The 14901-nt window shown below is 39.5% G+C and overlaps 1 protein-coding gene across 1 annotated transcript; it reads left to right on the forward strand.

Annotated features, from left to right (window-relative positions):
* The first annotated feature begins 50 nt into the window (after positions 1 to 50).
* Positions 51 to 13240, forward strand: mat1a (methionine adenosyltransferase 1A). The gene is made up of 10 exons (XM_084561136.1): positions 51 to 182; positions 7004 to 7582; positions 9565 to 9642; positions 9963 to 10085; positions 10175 to 10287; positions 10978 to 11121; positions 11564 to 11689; positions 11787 to 11879; positions 11979 to 12161; positions 12260 to 13240. The coding sequence occupies exons 2-10, from the start codon at positions 7516 to 7518 to the stop codon at positions 12395 to 12397; spliced, it is 1065 nt and encodes a 354-aa protein (XP_084417262.1). The 5' UTR covers positions 51 to 182; positions 7004 to 7515; the 3' UTR covers positions 12398 to 13240.
* The last annotated feature ends 1661 nt before the right edge of the window (positions 13241 to 14901 follow it).

Raw genomic sequence — 14901 nt, forward strand, 5'->3', positions numbered from 1 at the left:
GCTGTCTTAATATATTTATATTAATTGCTGGAATATGCAGTGGAGTTCATAATAAATATGTCTTTCTGAAATTTAGCTTTTTGTTTGCCAGCAGAACGAGGAACAACCATAAAGTAGATGAAGAGACCCTGAGATGAGGTTCCAGCTGTCATGGCTCAGAGCAAGACTGACTCCTGCTGGAGGTTAGTGACATTAGAGAACAAACACGCCAAAGTTGTCAGTTGTTCAGGTTGCATATAACTAAATGTATAATTATTTTATTATTTTATTCATTTGAGCTGATCAATTTCTTTCTAAACTGATCTATATGAAATTGATGGTAAAATCAGTGTGTGAGACAACTTCAAGACAGTGTTTCCATTTACAGCTGCCCCAGTACAATGCACTACACATAGACTTTTCAGTTTATGTTTAAGTTCTTATTGAATAATGCTGTTAATTGCAGCAGCCCTAAAATAAATCCTACTTTTCTGACAACAGTGCTGTTGTGCTGAGCTTGAATTTTGTGGTATCGAGGCCATTTTGTGGTCTTTTATCGGATGCTTTGTTTGAATTATTGTGTTGTTGTTGTTTTTTTTCAAACCATTTACACTCAGAAGGATTTTCTACAGTTTTCTACAGCGCAAAGGACTGCATATAAGACTACAGATTGTAGCATTATCTCTGTGAAGATTCATCCAGGTCATGGTATCCAAAAGACAAAGTAAAAGCAAAGGCAGCTGGAATTGCTGTGCTTTCTTGTAGACGTCTTCAACAGATTGTTGTTACGTTCCTTTTATTTCAGGGTCACAGTATTTTATTTATAACAACCTTTCTGTCTCCATTTTATGATAATTTTTACAACCACCAGCAGTGGCGATAGCAACTTTATTAGAGGGGCCATTGATAAAAACAGAGTCCGGTGCCGTAAAGGGGGAGTGTGTGTGAAGGAGCTAAAGGTCCATTACCCCTCAGTCCTTGTCAGATTTTTATTGTTCCTTAATTAATATAATATATTTTTTTCCGCTGCCTATCATTGACAAAATAGGCAATGTGAAGACATTGTCTTGGTCCTGCATAATATCTGTGAGGAAAGAGCAGTGCTAGAGAGATATAGTGGTAATATTTCACTCATTGGTGGCGGCTGCACAGAGGAATGTGCTGAGGGTCCAAAATGGGCTGGAATAGAGACGGGATAGGATGACACTTCTCGAGCCCAGCTGCTACTCTCCCTCTGGCTTTTCTGCTCAGCCATATGCTGGGTTGCCTGTCCGCCTGGATGTTAGTCTTTGTTCATTTCAAGCCATCTACTATGAAATATAATAGATGACATATGGCCACCCTTAACAAAAACATGCACAGCCTCAATACATGAAATGTATATTAATGAGAGGTTTGGGGTTGTTTTCCTGCTTGTGTTCTCATATACAAACAGGCACACATGCAAACGCAAATGCAGAACAATCTTGTCTCAGACCAACACTGCTCTAGTGGGGAGTGTGTGTGACCAGCAGCCAATCACAGCTGGAGATTTGCACCCCTCCTCCTGCGTGGCGTTCCCGCTCACAGACATTGGTTGACATGTCAAATTCTCATTGTGCGAACGAGGCCAATCAGACAGCGAAGAGGGCATTAGTAAAAGGACAGGGAGCGGGATAGTGATTACTGACCGAGTTAATCTGAGAAGAGAGATCTGCTGTTGAACCCGTTTCAAGCATGCCTGAATGATGGCACAGATTCTATGTGAAGTGAACTTATAAACTTTAAAGTACTGTCTGACGATGCTGTAAACAGTTTTCAGGCCTAAGATTCAGATAAATACAAACAGGAAGAAACCAGCAAAGGCTGTAAAACATAGAACAACACTGATAAGAAGACCTATCTTTAAACGTATATAAAACTATTTCTATGACAGGCTAGATTTATTATCTACTATTTATTGACATGTTACTCATTACATAACAAGTTGTACACCCTAATCGTCCCTCACTCTTTCAACCATGCAATAAAAGTTCTCATCTGGCAAGATCCAACTTATTCTGCCTGTCATCCAGATGAAACTGGTTGGAAACCAGACAAGCTCATAGAGCGGAGAGGAAAGCTACACAGGTAAACTATGTGTCCTTGAACTTGGGGAAAGGCAAACAGGTGTTAACAGGCACTGGGGCCACCAGGCATTTATCTCATCCTGTTCTGTCAAGTTTGAGTCTGACTGAACCTCAAAGCGACCCAGAAACGCAAATTTTAAATTGAAGCGCACTGGGGTTCAGCGTGACACACACTTCATGTAGCCAGTCAGATAGAAGGAGGATACACTGTCATGTGGCCTGCTTTTGTTAAACTGATTTGGGATTGGTTATGTTGGCATACATGATGTGTTGAAAATAGACAATGATGTGTGAAATAGGTTGGTCATCAAAATAAATGGGTGAAGATTTTATACATACTACTCTTGCAGCAACATAGACGTCATCAGGTTTTTCTCATTGTGCTCTTCATCTTCTGAGCGGATCAGCAGCCCTGTAGATGAAGGGTCGCGGGTCAGTAGGTTTCGTGAATCCACTGCTTCATACTGACTAAGTAAACTGGGAAGTGTGACAGCAGTAACCTACACTTTAGAATTCATATCAAACATTTCCTTCCTCTCCTTCAATCAGTTCAGTCATTGCTGACTCACGTGTAGTGGACATACACCTCGTAACTACACAGTAGAAGACAATCTGTGTTGTTCACCCCAAAATGTAAATTAGCCAGGTTTATTACAGTTTATTTGGAGTTGGGCTTGAAACCCAGAGAAGACACAAAATGATCCTCGCTGTTAATCGTGTCTTTGCAATCTTTTCTTTAATGGGAGATCATGCACATTACTAGCAGGTGCAGAGGTAGTGGAAACCTACATTCAACAAACAAAAATGTTTGCACAATTACTCCAAACCACAGATTTGTTTAAATACAGGGATGCTGATCAAACTGGGATTTCAATGTGGTCTTTTTATCTATCTATCTATCTATATATAGCTGTGTGTGTGTGTGTGTGTGTTTGGGCTGCCAATATGGAAAAAAACAAGTCATAACACATATTGATCCTTTTCATGTTTCAAGCTGACGTGCTGCCAAAACTCAGATAGCCGTTATCTTCCGACATGTACCGGGACAATCTTGTTGGTGCTGAAAAAAAATATTTTCCCAGTCAGTCATTAACAAGTGCTTAGAGGCAAACCAACCAAACTCATAGTTCACGTGTGCACACGTAACAAATGTGGTGCCTGTAAGTGTTTCAACCCCAGCAAAGCTGGTCCAGCCAAAACAAACAGAGGTGTATCATCCAGAGGTCACTCCCTGTGCCAGACTGTAGACGGGGTCCATGCTCTCTCTTTGGCATCAGGCAGGAATTTCATGCCTTCTCTAGTTGAAGCTAGTTCATGTTTGTTACATTGAACCATCAGACCTCTGACATCTGTCTCCCCATAGACACCTGTGTCTCTTTTCCATAATACATGCCTGGTATTTTTCAAGTATTGAGTATGTATTTTACATTTTTGAATATGCTGTCACTGTCCCACAGTGCAGGGAAAGAAAGGGGAGGGGAAGTGAAATGAAAACAATTTATTTATTTTATCTGATTATTACTGTTAATCAATTACTTTTGGTTAATTATTTCAGCATGGCACTATAACACCACTGGGCAATGTGTGAAAGGGCATTACTACAGGTCTTTCCTTCCTGCTGCTGTGAGTTTGTTCAACCAAGCCTGCTCCCAGCAGACCACAATCGTATAGCTACTGTTGTATTAATTTGCTATTTTTGTATTTATTTAATCTTTACTTTTTATGCTGCTGTAACAATAAAACTGTGGGATAAATTAAAGGATTATCTGTCTGTTGAAGGATTATTCATTTCAACAGTTTATTATCCTTAGCTAATTATTTACGTTTACTTGGAGCTGGCTTTATTTCAATTCATAACGTTTAGTTCGCAGGCATTGTCTCAATTTACCTTTAGCTAGCAACATGTACCTCTACTGGTTACTTTTAGCTATTACGTTAACTCTTGGTCCATTTTCTTTAGCTAAATATTTATGTTTACTTTCAGGTAATTTGCAATATTTCAAGTTATTCCTTTAACCTAGCTATATTATTTCAACTGTTTACTTTTAGTTAGCAACAATTAGGTTAACTGGTTACTTTTAACAAGTATTACTTCTACTTTTGCCTTTAGCTAATTGTTTATGTTTACTTTAAGCTAATTAGCATTATTTCGAGTTGTTACCTTTAGTTGGTTGGTACTTTTTTTTAGCTAGCTGCTGCTAATTAAATTGGTTACTTTTTTCTAACATTAGTCCACATCTTTATTCACAATCCTTAGCCTGTTATATTTACTTTTAGTTCATTAGCATCATTTCAAGTTGTTACTTTGACCTAGCTAGCATTATTTAAACAGTTTACTTTTAGCTAGCCAGTGCATCTTTAGCTAGTTAGCAGTATTTCAGCAGTTTATCCATTATCTTAAGCTAACTATTTTTATTTTTAGCTAATTAGAACCTTTATTTCAAGTAAGTAGTAGTAACCATTATCTCAACTGGTTACTTTTCTCTATCATTATTTCAATTATTTAACCATTATATTTTGGCTAACTAGTATTATTTCAAATTATTAGGTAGCTTTTAGGCAGCTAGAAATATTTCAGCAGTTTACATTTAGCTAGCTAAAGTTAGCTCAAGGGGTTGCACTTAGCTAGCATTATTTCAAACCTTTATCTTGTCTTTAACTAATTTTGTAAATTTGCTTTTTGCCCATAAGTGCTATTTTGATATTGTAAGTAAAAGCTTGTATTATGTCAATTGACAATTAACTGTCAACTGTTTTAGCCAGCTAGCATTTTGTCCACTGTTTCGCCTTTATCCTTTTCAACTGGTCACTTTTAGCTTTCAGACTTTAGCATTATTTTATATTTTTGTGCTTTGGATAATTATTTCAGCTGTTGGAACTCACTTTTAGATATCTAGCAATGCTCTATTACTTTAATCTGTATTTTTAACAGTGACATTTTGCTTTGAGCTGGTTAATTTGCTTTTAACTGTTGAAACGTCTCTGCTGGCCTTCTGACTAGATTTCCTTCTATATGATCTACTATGTATTATTATATTATTAAGATTTTGTCTGAATATCTCACAACAAAGGATGATTTTTTGGCTTGAATAGTCTTTTGGATAAATGTCTGATTTGCAGGGAAAGCCCTCGGAAGTGTTTTTATGTCCCACCCAGCAAACTCTTAGATTTGTTTGCATATATGACATGTAGTTCAGATATCTGTTCAATATATCACTTGGTTTTGCTTTATATTGATTATTCCTGCAGATCAGTTGTTATTAATGTCTTTCTGAAAAAAGCACAGTCTACCAAAAGAAATGTAACTGTAGTTTTACAAATACTACAAAAGTAAAATGGAACATGGTATCTCAAAATTCAAACTAGACTTTCTGTAAAACTTGGTGTAAAATTAGTTATACAATCACTGCTCGCAGAAGTCAATGTAGCTTTTTGTTCTTCTGGTCAAATCTGCTTTACATTAACCTTAAATCAGTCAGGAAGAGAGTAATTTTATTTACTACAGAGAGCTAGTTAAAATTCTCATCTCATTTCACTGGGCCAACTCAACACCAACTGAAATTAGAGCCAGATGAGGGAAAGATGGAGAGAAAGGGTTTGTCCCTCTGCACCATCTACGCTCCAGTAAAGAGTGATTTGTTTATCTCTCACTGTGTGCAGAGCTTGTATACCCATGAAAAGGTACAGAATCTGTGTCTATGTTGTTGACTGCCCCATTGTTTCTCCAGGTGTGTGTTTGTGCATGCACATACATTATGCTTGTGTGTGCGTGTATGTTTGTGAGCAACACTTGCACAAACAGTCCTATGCAGGCCCCGATTTTCTGCACAAACACAGGCACAGTGACTCACCTGAAAGGCCATGAGATATCTGAGAGACACATCTTCATTATTTGATCTTGTCCCAGGAAATGGCTTGAAATTTTCTGCAGTTGTGTTCAGAGACCAGAGCCTCAGGCAGGGACTTGGATGGAAAGCAGCATTCAGACAACAGATGACTGTCTGCTCTAAACTTAATTACTGGACGCGAGTGAAAGTAGCTAATTAAATTGAACTGTACTGAAGTACAACTTTACAATATTTTTATTTCTTTTTTCCATGCATTGTCAATTTAAGTTGTCTCATGTTCTAAAGGGAAATATTGTTTCTCTGCAGCATTAATTTCTGTTTGCAAGAAAAGATTAAACAGACAGAACGTGGTTAAAATCAGCCAATCATAGTGGAATAAAGTTATTTGTTACTACTACAGATTCACTACTGACGCAGATATAAAACAGTGAAGTGCTCATACAATAACAGTGCATTAAACCATCTGTGTACCAAATTATTTTGTGATTTGTGTATTCAGTCATGGCTACTGAAGTTGATGAGACAACTTACTGGACACCAATGATTAAGGTGTTTTTATTTTTTCTTGCCATTATGGAACATATGTCATATGTCATTCACACATTTTAGGGCTGCAACTAAACATTATTTTCATTATCTGTTAATCTGACTGTTATATCTGAGGAATCATCTGGTTTATAAAACAATAGGGAACAGTCAAAAATAGCAAAATGTCCCCAAAGCTTCAGGGCCCTAAAATATTTGACTTACACCTTTAATACTGTACTTGTCTAAATGTACTAGGTTACTTTTCAGACCCACAGTAATAAAATACACCAGTAAAAGCAACAAAGAACCTGAAACCATCGAATGTTTGTTATTTTTTCTTGAAAAACAATATGGATTTATCATCAATAAGTGAAGATTAAATTTCCTTTAATCTATTTAAAATGATGAAATGTTGCAAAGCTACATATTCTGTGATCATTTGTAATTGTTTTGAATCCACTGTCTTCTTTCACCACGGTAGTAATTGCATCATTTTGCCTTTGACAACAACTACCTTTCCCTCTCTTTCTCTGTGCATAGGTTGCCACAACCTGTCCCTGTCCCAGCACACAGAGCTGTCCCACCGGTGTGATGGGGGCAGGGGGAAGCCCCTATTTGACACGCTCATGCTTCATACTCAGGAAACGTCACACCATGAAGCAGAGCGCTCAAAGCAGGTGATAACTATAAACACACACTCTAGCATCATGCTGTACACAAGGGGTTAACAAGCAGTTTCTGTGAGCTGAAATGCCCACCCATCATCCACTCCCCGCTGGAATGGACTGTCCCATGGATTCACATGACGTGTGTGTGTATGCGTGTGTGTGTTTATGTGTGTGTGTTTATGCGTGTGTGCGTGCGCGTGTGTGTTCCCTTAGCCATATATATTGGGCCATGTGGACACAGACGTGGAGTTTTGTAGGACCGACTTTGCAGGCTCGCTTTCTTCTTTTCCCTAGTGAAGAGAACCAGCCGGAATATAAAGCCGCCCCCAGATCTGCCTGGACTGCTCGTTGCTGGGAATTGAGGAAACTGACCCTGTAGACAAAATGAGTGATACGCTGAATGACGGCTCTTTCATGTTCACCTCGGAGTCCGTAGGAGAGGGACATCCAGGTGAGTCTTCAGTGAACTGTAGCTACCTGTGTACACACTGAAATCTATAAAAAATGTGTAAATAACACTCTAAACTGTTTCTAAAACTTTATTTTGACCTTTTTCTTACTATACAAAACATGCATATAAGTAATCTGCATGCAAGTTGGGCTATATGTCAAAAATAACTCCACAGAGCTGCATATTTACTCTCCGAGCATGGTTGGTATTCCATTCACAGCAACATGTGTTTACTGCCCCTCACTCTCACTTATGGCCTGCAGGAGGTTAATGTGTGTGTGACAGGCTGGTGTAAGACTGGTATAAGATTGCACTCTGAAGGAAGAAAACAGGGGGCAGAGTGACATGCTGGTTCTGGGACACATTTTGGCTTTTGTGTTCAAATAGGGACATGTTGATCTAAGGGGCATGCTAATTGCTGCCACAGAACAATGATGATTGAATAAAACTAAAGACATGTTCTTTACACATAAATTATCAACTGATAATGAGTCACAAAATATTAAAACATATTTAAGCCATGTACGGTTATGTTATAATATGTTGTCTGTGAAGATTCTCAGTCATCCAGGTCATGGTATATCCAAGAAAGCGTTTAAAGAAAGGCAACTGGACTCGTAGAGTTTTTTTGAGAAGACGTTTCACCACCCATCCGAAAGTCCAGTTGCCTTTCTTTAAACGCTTTCTTGGTTATAATATGTTAAAAAGTGGTTATAAAGTGTTTATATTTGTTTAAAATAAATGATTGCAAAATAAATCTTCAAGTGTTTTCCAGATGTTCTATGCACACATGAAGAAGCTTGTCTAACTTTAACCAAATGGCAAAAGTTAAAGTGTACTCTGTCCTGGACGCTGCTGCCTTTCGACCCTCCACCCCCGTCAGTGTGTTGCAATCCTTTCACAAATATGTAACCTTACAAAGTCCCTGCGCTGAATCGATAATCAGTAAATGCGGCGGAGTAAACCTGTTGTGCAGCCTCACAGATAATGACAGAACATGACCTCATTAAAGTTTCTATTAAAGTTTTTTGAAGAAAAGTTTTTTCATGATTTTTATGATTGGGGCTGTTTAAAATCTCTTAGGTCTTAAAAAAAAAAACTAATCACATTCATAGGAGCAGAGGAGCAAACCAAACTCTCTTCCGTACAATCATGTAAAATTGCTATCAACATATGTCTAATTCAGTGGCGAAGAGCCATGTTGACAGTTGGATCTTTCACTTTATTGTTTATGACAGTCCACATGTGATTTCCAGATGCTTTTCCCACACGTCACTGTGATGTTGTGTTTATCCATTTATTTATTTGGGTGTGCAGCCTATCAGCCTATATGAAGCCAGGTTTCAGTGATAAACTTTACTCACTCTTTTTTGTACATTCACAGAGGTGCCTGTGGCCTTGGCAGAATGCAGCAGCACACACCTTCTGATTTGATAACACACACCGAGGTCTGGGCTGTTCCCACTGATAGTGGCCAGCTTTTGCTGCTAGTCAGACATGTCAGACACATAGATCTGCAGCTGCAGAATGGAAACTGTAAAGATTAAAAAAAAAAATTATTATTTTGGCCATACAGCACAATGTTTTGAAAGGGTCTATATTTTGAGCTCCTCCATGTAACCACAGGATGATGCTGTGTCTGATGTAACATGTGTATTGCATTGCTTCAGCGGGGTGCCAGAGAAAGATGAATGGGGTGGCTTGTGAGGCATTGTCCTGCTGCTCCACTCAAACGTACAGAACTGGGTCCATTATTCTTCCGGCTGAAAATATAAGCTTGTAGCCTTTCAGAGAAATACATGGAAGCATGGACACCCAAACTAACACCTTTTTGTGTAATATTATGAGAACAGCAGGGATATAAAAAGTTTTAGGAGTACTGTCTCAAAAGTTAATTTCTGCCTAATGGACGGGCCTGGAAATGCACTACTCTTTAGTTTTGAATCTAACGTTTTTGCTTAATGCTTCTTGCTTCTCCGCAGACAAGATCTGTGACCAGATCAGTGATGCCGTCCTGGACGCACACCTGAAGCAGGACCCTGATGCCAAAGTGGCCTGTGGTGAGCAATCTAAAATCCAGATCATGTGATTTTTATTTATGTATTCATTTTTTTAATCACGGAGAAACAGAAAAGAATAAGTTTGTCTATAATCTCATGAGGTCATCTTCTTTATCATCGACTTATTCCTTTAAATAGTATGTAAGGCAAAGGGCAACGTGAAGTCAGTTTAGTTTAGAGTGTAAACAAACTAAATATCAGTATCAGTACTGATTGTCACAAGATGACAACTGGTGGGACGGCTGACGACAGCAGTCAGGCTTATCATGGCATTGCACCAGTGATCGATGTCTAATATAATGTGTGGGTTGTGTTGACAGAGACGGTGTGTAAGACTGGCATGGTGTTGCTCTGTGGAGAGATCACGTCTCGGGCCAATGTGGACTATCAGAAGGTGGTGAGGGACACCATCAAACACATCGGCTACGACAACTCCGACAAAGGTCAGAGCGTAACACGCAACACAAACAGAGGCCATATGTGCTCCCCGGCTTTTAGTCTTTACGGTCTCTCCTTAACTGTCATCCCGCAGGTTTTGACTATAAGACGTGTAACGTGCTGGTGGCTCTGGAGCAGCAGAGTCCGGACATTGCTCAGGGAGTCCATGTTGACAGACAGGAGGAGGACATTGGAGCGGGAGACCAGGTAGGTCTGTTGCAACAGAAAAAATGTGTCCTTTGGCTCATGTTGGCTTGAAGGCTGAGTGACACTGACAGAAATCGAACATAGAGTTTGCGTGACTCAATACGACCACGTTAACGAACAGCTAAAGACAACATCTGGGGCAATGCTACTGGGAAAGCATGTTGATACCAATTATACATGTCCTTTTTTAATCAGATAGATATTAGTGCTCTCTTGTTGTAAATGGTTGAGGTGGAGCTCATTTTAACTGCTTTACATCCATTTAGTTAGGTTAGGTTTCCAACCTAGGGGTGCATCCATTTTAAAGAGTGACAACAATGATTTTACATCTTTGAGCTTTACACTGAGACATTTGGAAATTAAACCTTTCCTTGATTGAACTGCTAACAACTCAAAGATATCTTGAACATAACTTTTCTTTGAGATTGAGAGACAGATTTGAGATTAAAGTGCATTGTTGCCCTCTGAACTGTATTAGAGTAACGTATAAAGTAGCATAAGCACCTCAAAATTGTATTTGAATAAATAAGAGCATTTCAATCCATAGCACCATTAAAACATGTTAAACAAAACTTGATGGATTAGGTTCTTCTTATAAATCTAATCTCAAACAATTATGTTATTTTACTTATATAGATAGATTTTCTGATTTCTGTTCTTGTTCTCTGACTCTCTCTCTTTCCTCTGCAGGGTCTTATGTTCGGCTATGCCACCGATGAGACCGAGGAGTGCATGCCTCTCACCATCGTCTTGGCTCACAAACTCAACTCAAAGATGGCCGAACTCAGACGCACTGGCGTCATCCCCTGGCTGCGTCCTGACTCTAAAACTCAGGTGCGCATTTCTTTTCGACTCCCGAAACAGGAACCGCGCAGGAGTCCTTCTGTGAATCGGCTGATTGTTTCCACACTGGACGTCTTCCAAGAGATTATTTTGGTGCAAGCGCGCAAAATCGGATCAACAGAGGCTGAGATAAAGCTGTCTGTACTGAAATAATAGACTTTTGGCTGATTTTGAGGCAGTTAGCTGCTGACTGCAGCGCTGTGATACACAGCGTCCGATGCCTCTGTGTTTCAGGTCAGGTTGCAGGTTGTTAGAACATCAGAGTAGGCTAACAGTAGCTTCATAGATCACAAGATACTGCAGATATAACCACTTTTTTTCTGTGATAAAATAAGATGTCAGGCCAAAAGTTATTCAAGTCAAAGGTCTGTAAATTCAATACTGCAGTGTCCGTGTCAGAAAATGTAATGAGTGAGAATCGTTTCTCCCGCAGGTGACAGTGCATTACGAGCAGAAGGATGGAGCTGTGATCCCCAAGAGAGTCCACACTATTGTGGTCTCTGTCCAGCACGATGACTGTATCACTCTGGAGGAGCAGCAGAGGGTCCTTAAGGAGAAGGTACAGCCTTGTAAACACACCTAGCCCGACTTAGAAGGGTTGTTAGAAGGGAAATGAAATCAGAAGTTTGGTGATAATGCTGAATCCTGTCCATCAGGTGATTGACACTGTGGTTCCTGCTAAATATCTGGATGATAAAACCGTCTACCACCTCCAGCCAAGTGGTCGCTTCGTCATTGGAGGACCCCAGGTGACCATCGCATACAAACTGCTACTTTACTTAGAAAGGAAAAAAATGATTTTTTGCTCATCTTCCCATTTTTTTATTTATTTTTTTTTTGCCCAACAGGGTGATGCTGGGGTGACGGGTAGGAAGATCATTGTAGACACATATGGAGGTTGGGGAGCTCACGGCGGTGGAGCTTTCTCTGGCAAAGACTTCTCAAAGGTCGACCGCTCTGCTGCCTACGCTGCTCGCTGGGTCGCCAAGTCTCTGGTCAAAGCTAAACTGTGCAGAAGAGTTCTGGTTCAGGTGAGCATCTGGCTTCACCCTTTAACCTGTCCAACCATGTGGACGGTCTAAATGTGTGCATAGATGACCAGTGGTCTCCACGTCCGGATGTGTTACAGGTGTCTTATGCCATTGGAGTGGCCCATCCTTTGTCCATCTCCTTGTTCACCTACGGTTCCTCAAAGAAAACAGAGTCAGAACTGCTCCAGATTGTCAACAAGAACTTTGATCTGCGGCCAGGAGTCATTGTCAGGTAAACACACAAATGTGACACATGTGACGAAACAGACTGATTCTTATTAAGACACTGTCTTTAGAGTCTTCAGTTATTCTGAAGGGGGATGTTTTTGTTTGTAGAAAATGTTTCATTCATTGATCAGCAACTGAAATAGGATGATTGATCGCTTGTTTATACCAAATGTAGTAAATGAAAAATCCTCATTTCAAAGACAAATAACGCAGACTCACAAACTGCATTGAAGAAGTGAATGCAGCAACACTGATGTGACCAACTGGTCTGAACATGTGACGCTGATAGAGGGCCGAGTGGTGGCTCTGAATCTGTTCACTCTCAAACAGTAGCAACCATAATTTACAACTGGAACATGTTTCTGTTTTGAAGAAGACTTTAAACCAGCAACAGAGACCATAAAGGCATCAAGAAAATGTTTACTGAGATGATAAACTAAGTGAGAAGAAAGGACATTTTCTCTTCTTTTCAAATAGACTGAGTCACGCAGTCAGTGGAGTCGCCCTCTGCCGGTCACTATAAGTAATGCATGTTAAAAAAAAATGCTGTCCTCTGTATTTTTGGATTCTCCTACTGCCCTACAACAAAGTTGCACACAGAGTGGCTTTAATATGGTGTCCTACATACTGCATCTATCAACATTTACATATTGTATCGGCATATCGCATGCACCAGAGCCATACACGTTTCTTCTCTGATACAAACGAATAACAACCATTCACATGCACAAATTTAGTGTCATACACTCCTGCGAAAACCCAAACAGGAGAACATGCAAACAACCTGGCCACAAAATTCAAATCTCCAACCATTTTTTGCTGATAAATGTTCGTCGAATAAAGTGCTGCAATTAGTTTGTCCGCAGTTATGTGAATATTCGACATACACAAATAAAAAGGGATAACCAGCCTGGACAAGACTCACCTCTGATGTTGAATTTCTTCTGTTTCCTCCTCAGGGAACTGAACCTGAAGAGGCCGATCTACCAGCAGACAGCCTCTTATGGCCACTTTGGTCGACCAGAGTTTACTTGGGAGATCCCCAAAAAGCTTGTCGTCTAAATACTCCCGCCCGCCTGTCCTGATCCCTGCCCGGAGGCCGGACAAGACGGTGCTTCACGGGCAATAACTGCCAGCTCCATCCACTGATAGGACATTGTTAATAGGAAGAACTAAAGCCAGAGTCAGGGAGAGATAAGTCAGCTTTAAAGAGGTGAGAAGATAATTATAAGCTAGAGTGGTTGTATCCAGCGTACATATGATGGGACAGTCTCCCAATGAGAAGAGAGACATCGCAGGGGACATCTCACTATTTAATCTTTTTCTTTTTCCTTGTCTACAATAGGTCCGGTTATTGGTGCTATAAAAATGTACAAACATTAGTCAAAGATCTTTGCCACTAATGAAAAGGAACAGCGCAGCAAATCAAAATACTCTGAACATACACCACTAGAGGTAGAGGAGTGTTTTACCTCAAAGCTGTTAATGTAGTTTTACGTGAAACGTCAGCGCTTCATTTAGTAAAAGTGCTACTGATAACAGTAAGTGTTTCATCATCTTATTAATGTCAGGAGTGGAATAATTACTCAACCAAAGGTTTGGTTTTAGGAGATCTTTTCATCATGACTGTAAAATGCATTTTTCCTCCCCCTCCCTCCCGAGTCTTATTAAGTAATGTGTGCCACAGGAAGCTGTTTGCACTATTACAGTCACCATTACGCAAGAAGACAGGTCATTAAACGTGGGGAGAGTTCTGATCTCTGATGCATCAAATATGTTACAGTCAGATGTGAAATGCCCTGCAGGTGCATGTGTTCGTACTGCTCTTCTTTTCTGTCATCCTTTCATTACATATTCTTTAACCTGCAGGCCCGCTGCTGTAAATGTGGCTCACTTCATCAAGTAATTAGAAATCTGAAACTTGACTTATAGTGAAGACGCGTTTCATGGATCACATATGTCCTAAAGTTGCAATGTTCTGATCGACCTTGTTGCAGATGCTAGTTTCCTCTCATTTTATAACCTGCTCTTTCTATATCTTTTATGAGATAATTTGTTAATTTCTAACTCAGTGTGAAATGAAAGATTGAAATATCTCAGACTGTTGTCTAGTTACGCTGCAGCTCTATCTTTTAGACTCTTAAAACATGGATTTAGAGTTAAAAAAGGGAGTGTTTATTAAAAAATATATATATAGGGCATTTAGAAAATTTAATTCAGAGTCAGGTTTAGTGATAGAGTATTCAATTTTATCTTCCTGAAACACTTTGTGTTGGTGCTGAGAGAGTACTACCAGTTAAAACATAATGCCTGTAGAGGTTCAGGACTTCTGTGGTCAGTGGTAACCACCCTCTGCTATTCATCTACAGCCGATGATGTTTTTGTAATAGAGGTTTTGCTCTATTTGTTATCTATCGGTGTCTTCTACTGTCAGCTTTGTTGGCAGAGAAACTGGATGATGTAAATAATTAAACAATAAAAAAAATAAGCTTTTTTTTTTTTTACAGTTTTT

This window comes from Chelon labrosus (genome assembly GCF_963514085.1).
Source record: "Chelon labrosus genome assembly, chromosome: 15".
Classification (NCBI taxonomy): Eukaryota; Metazoa; Chordata; class Actinopteri; order Mugiliformes; family Mugilidae; genus Chelon; species Chelon labrosus.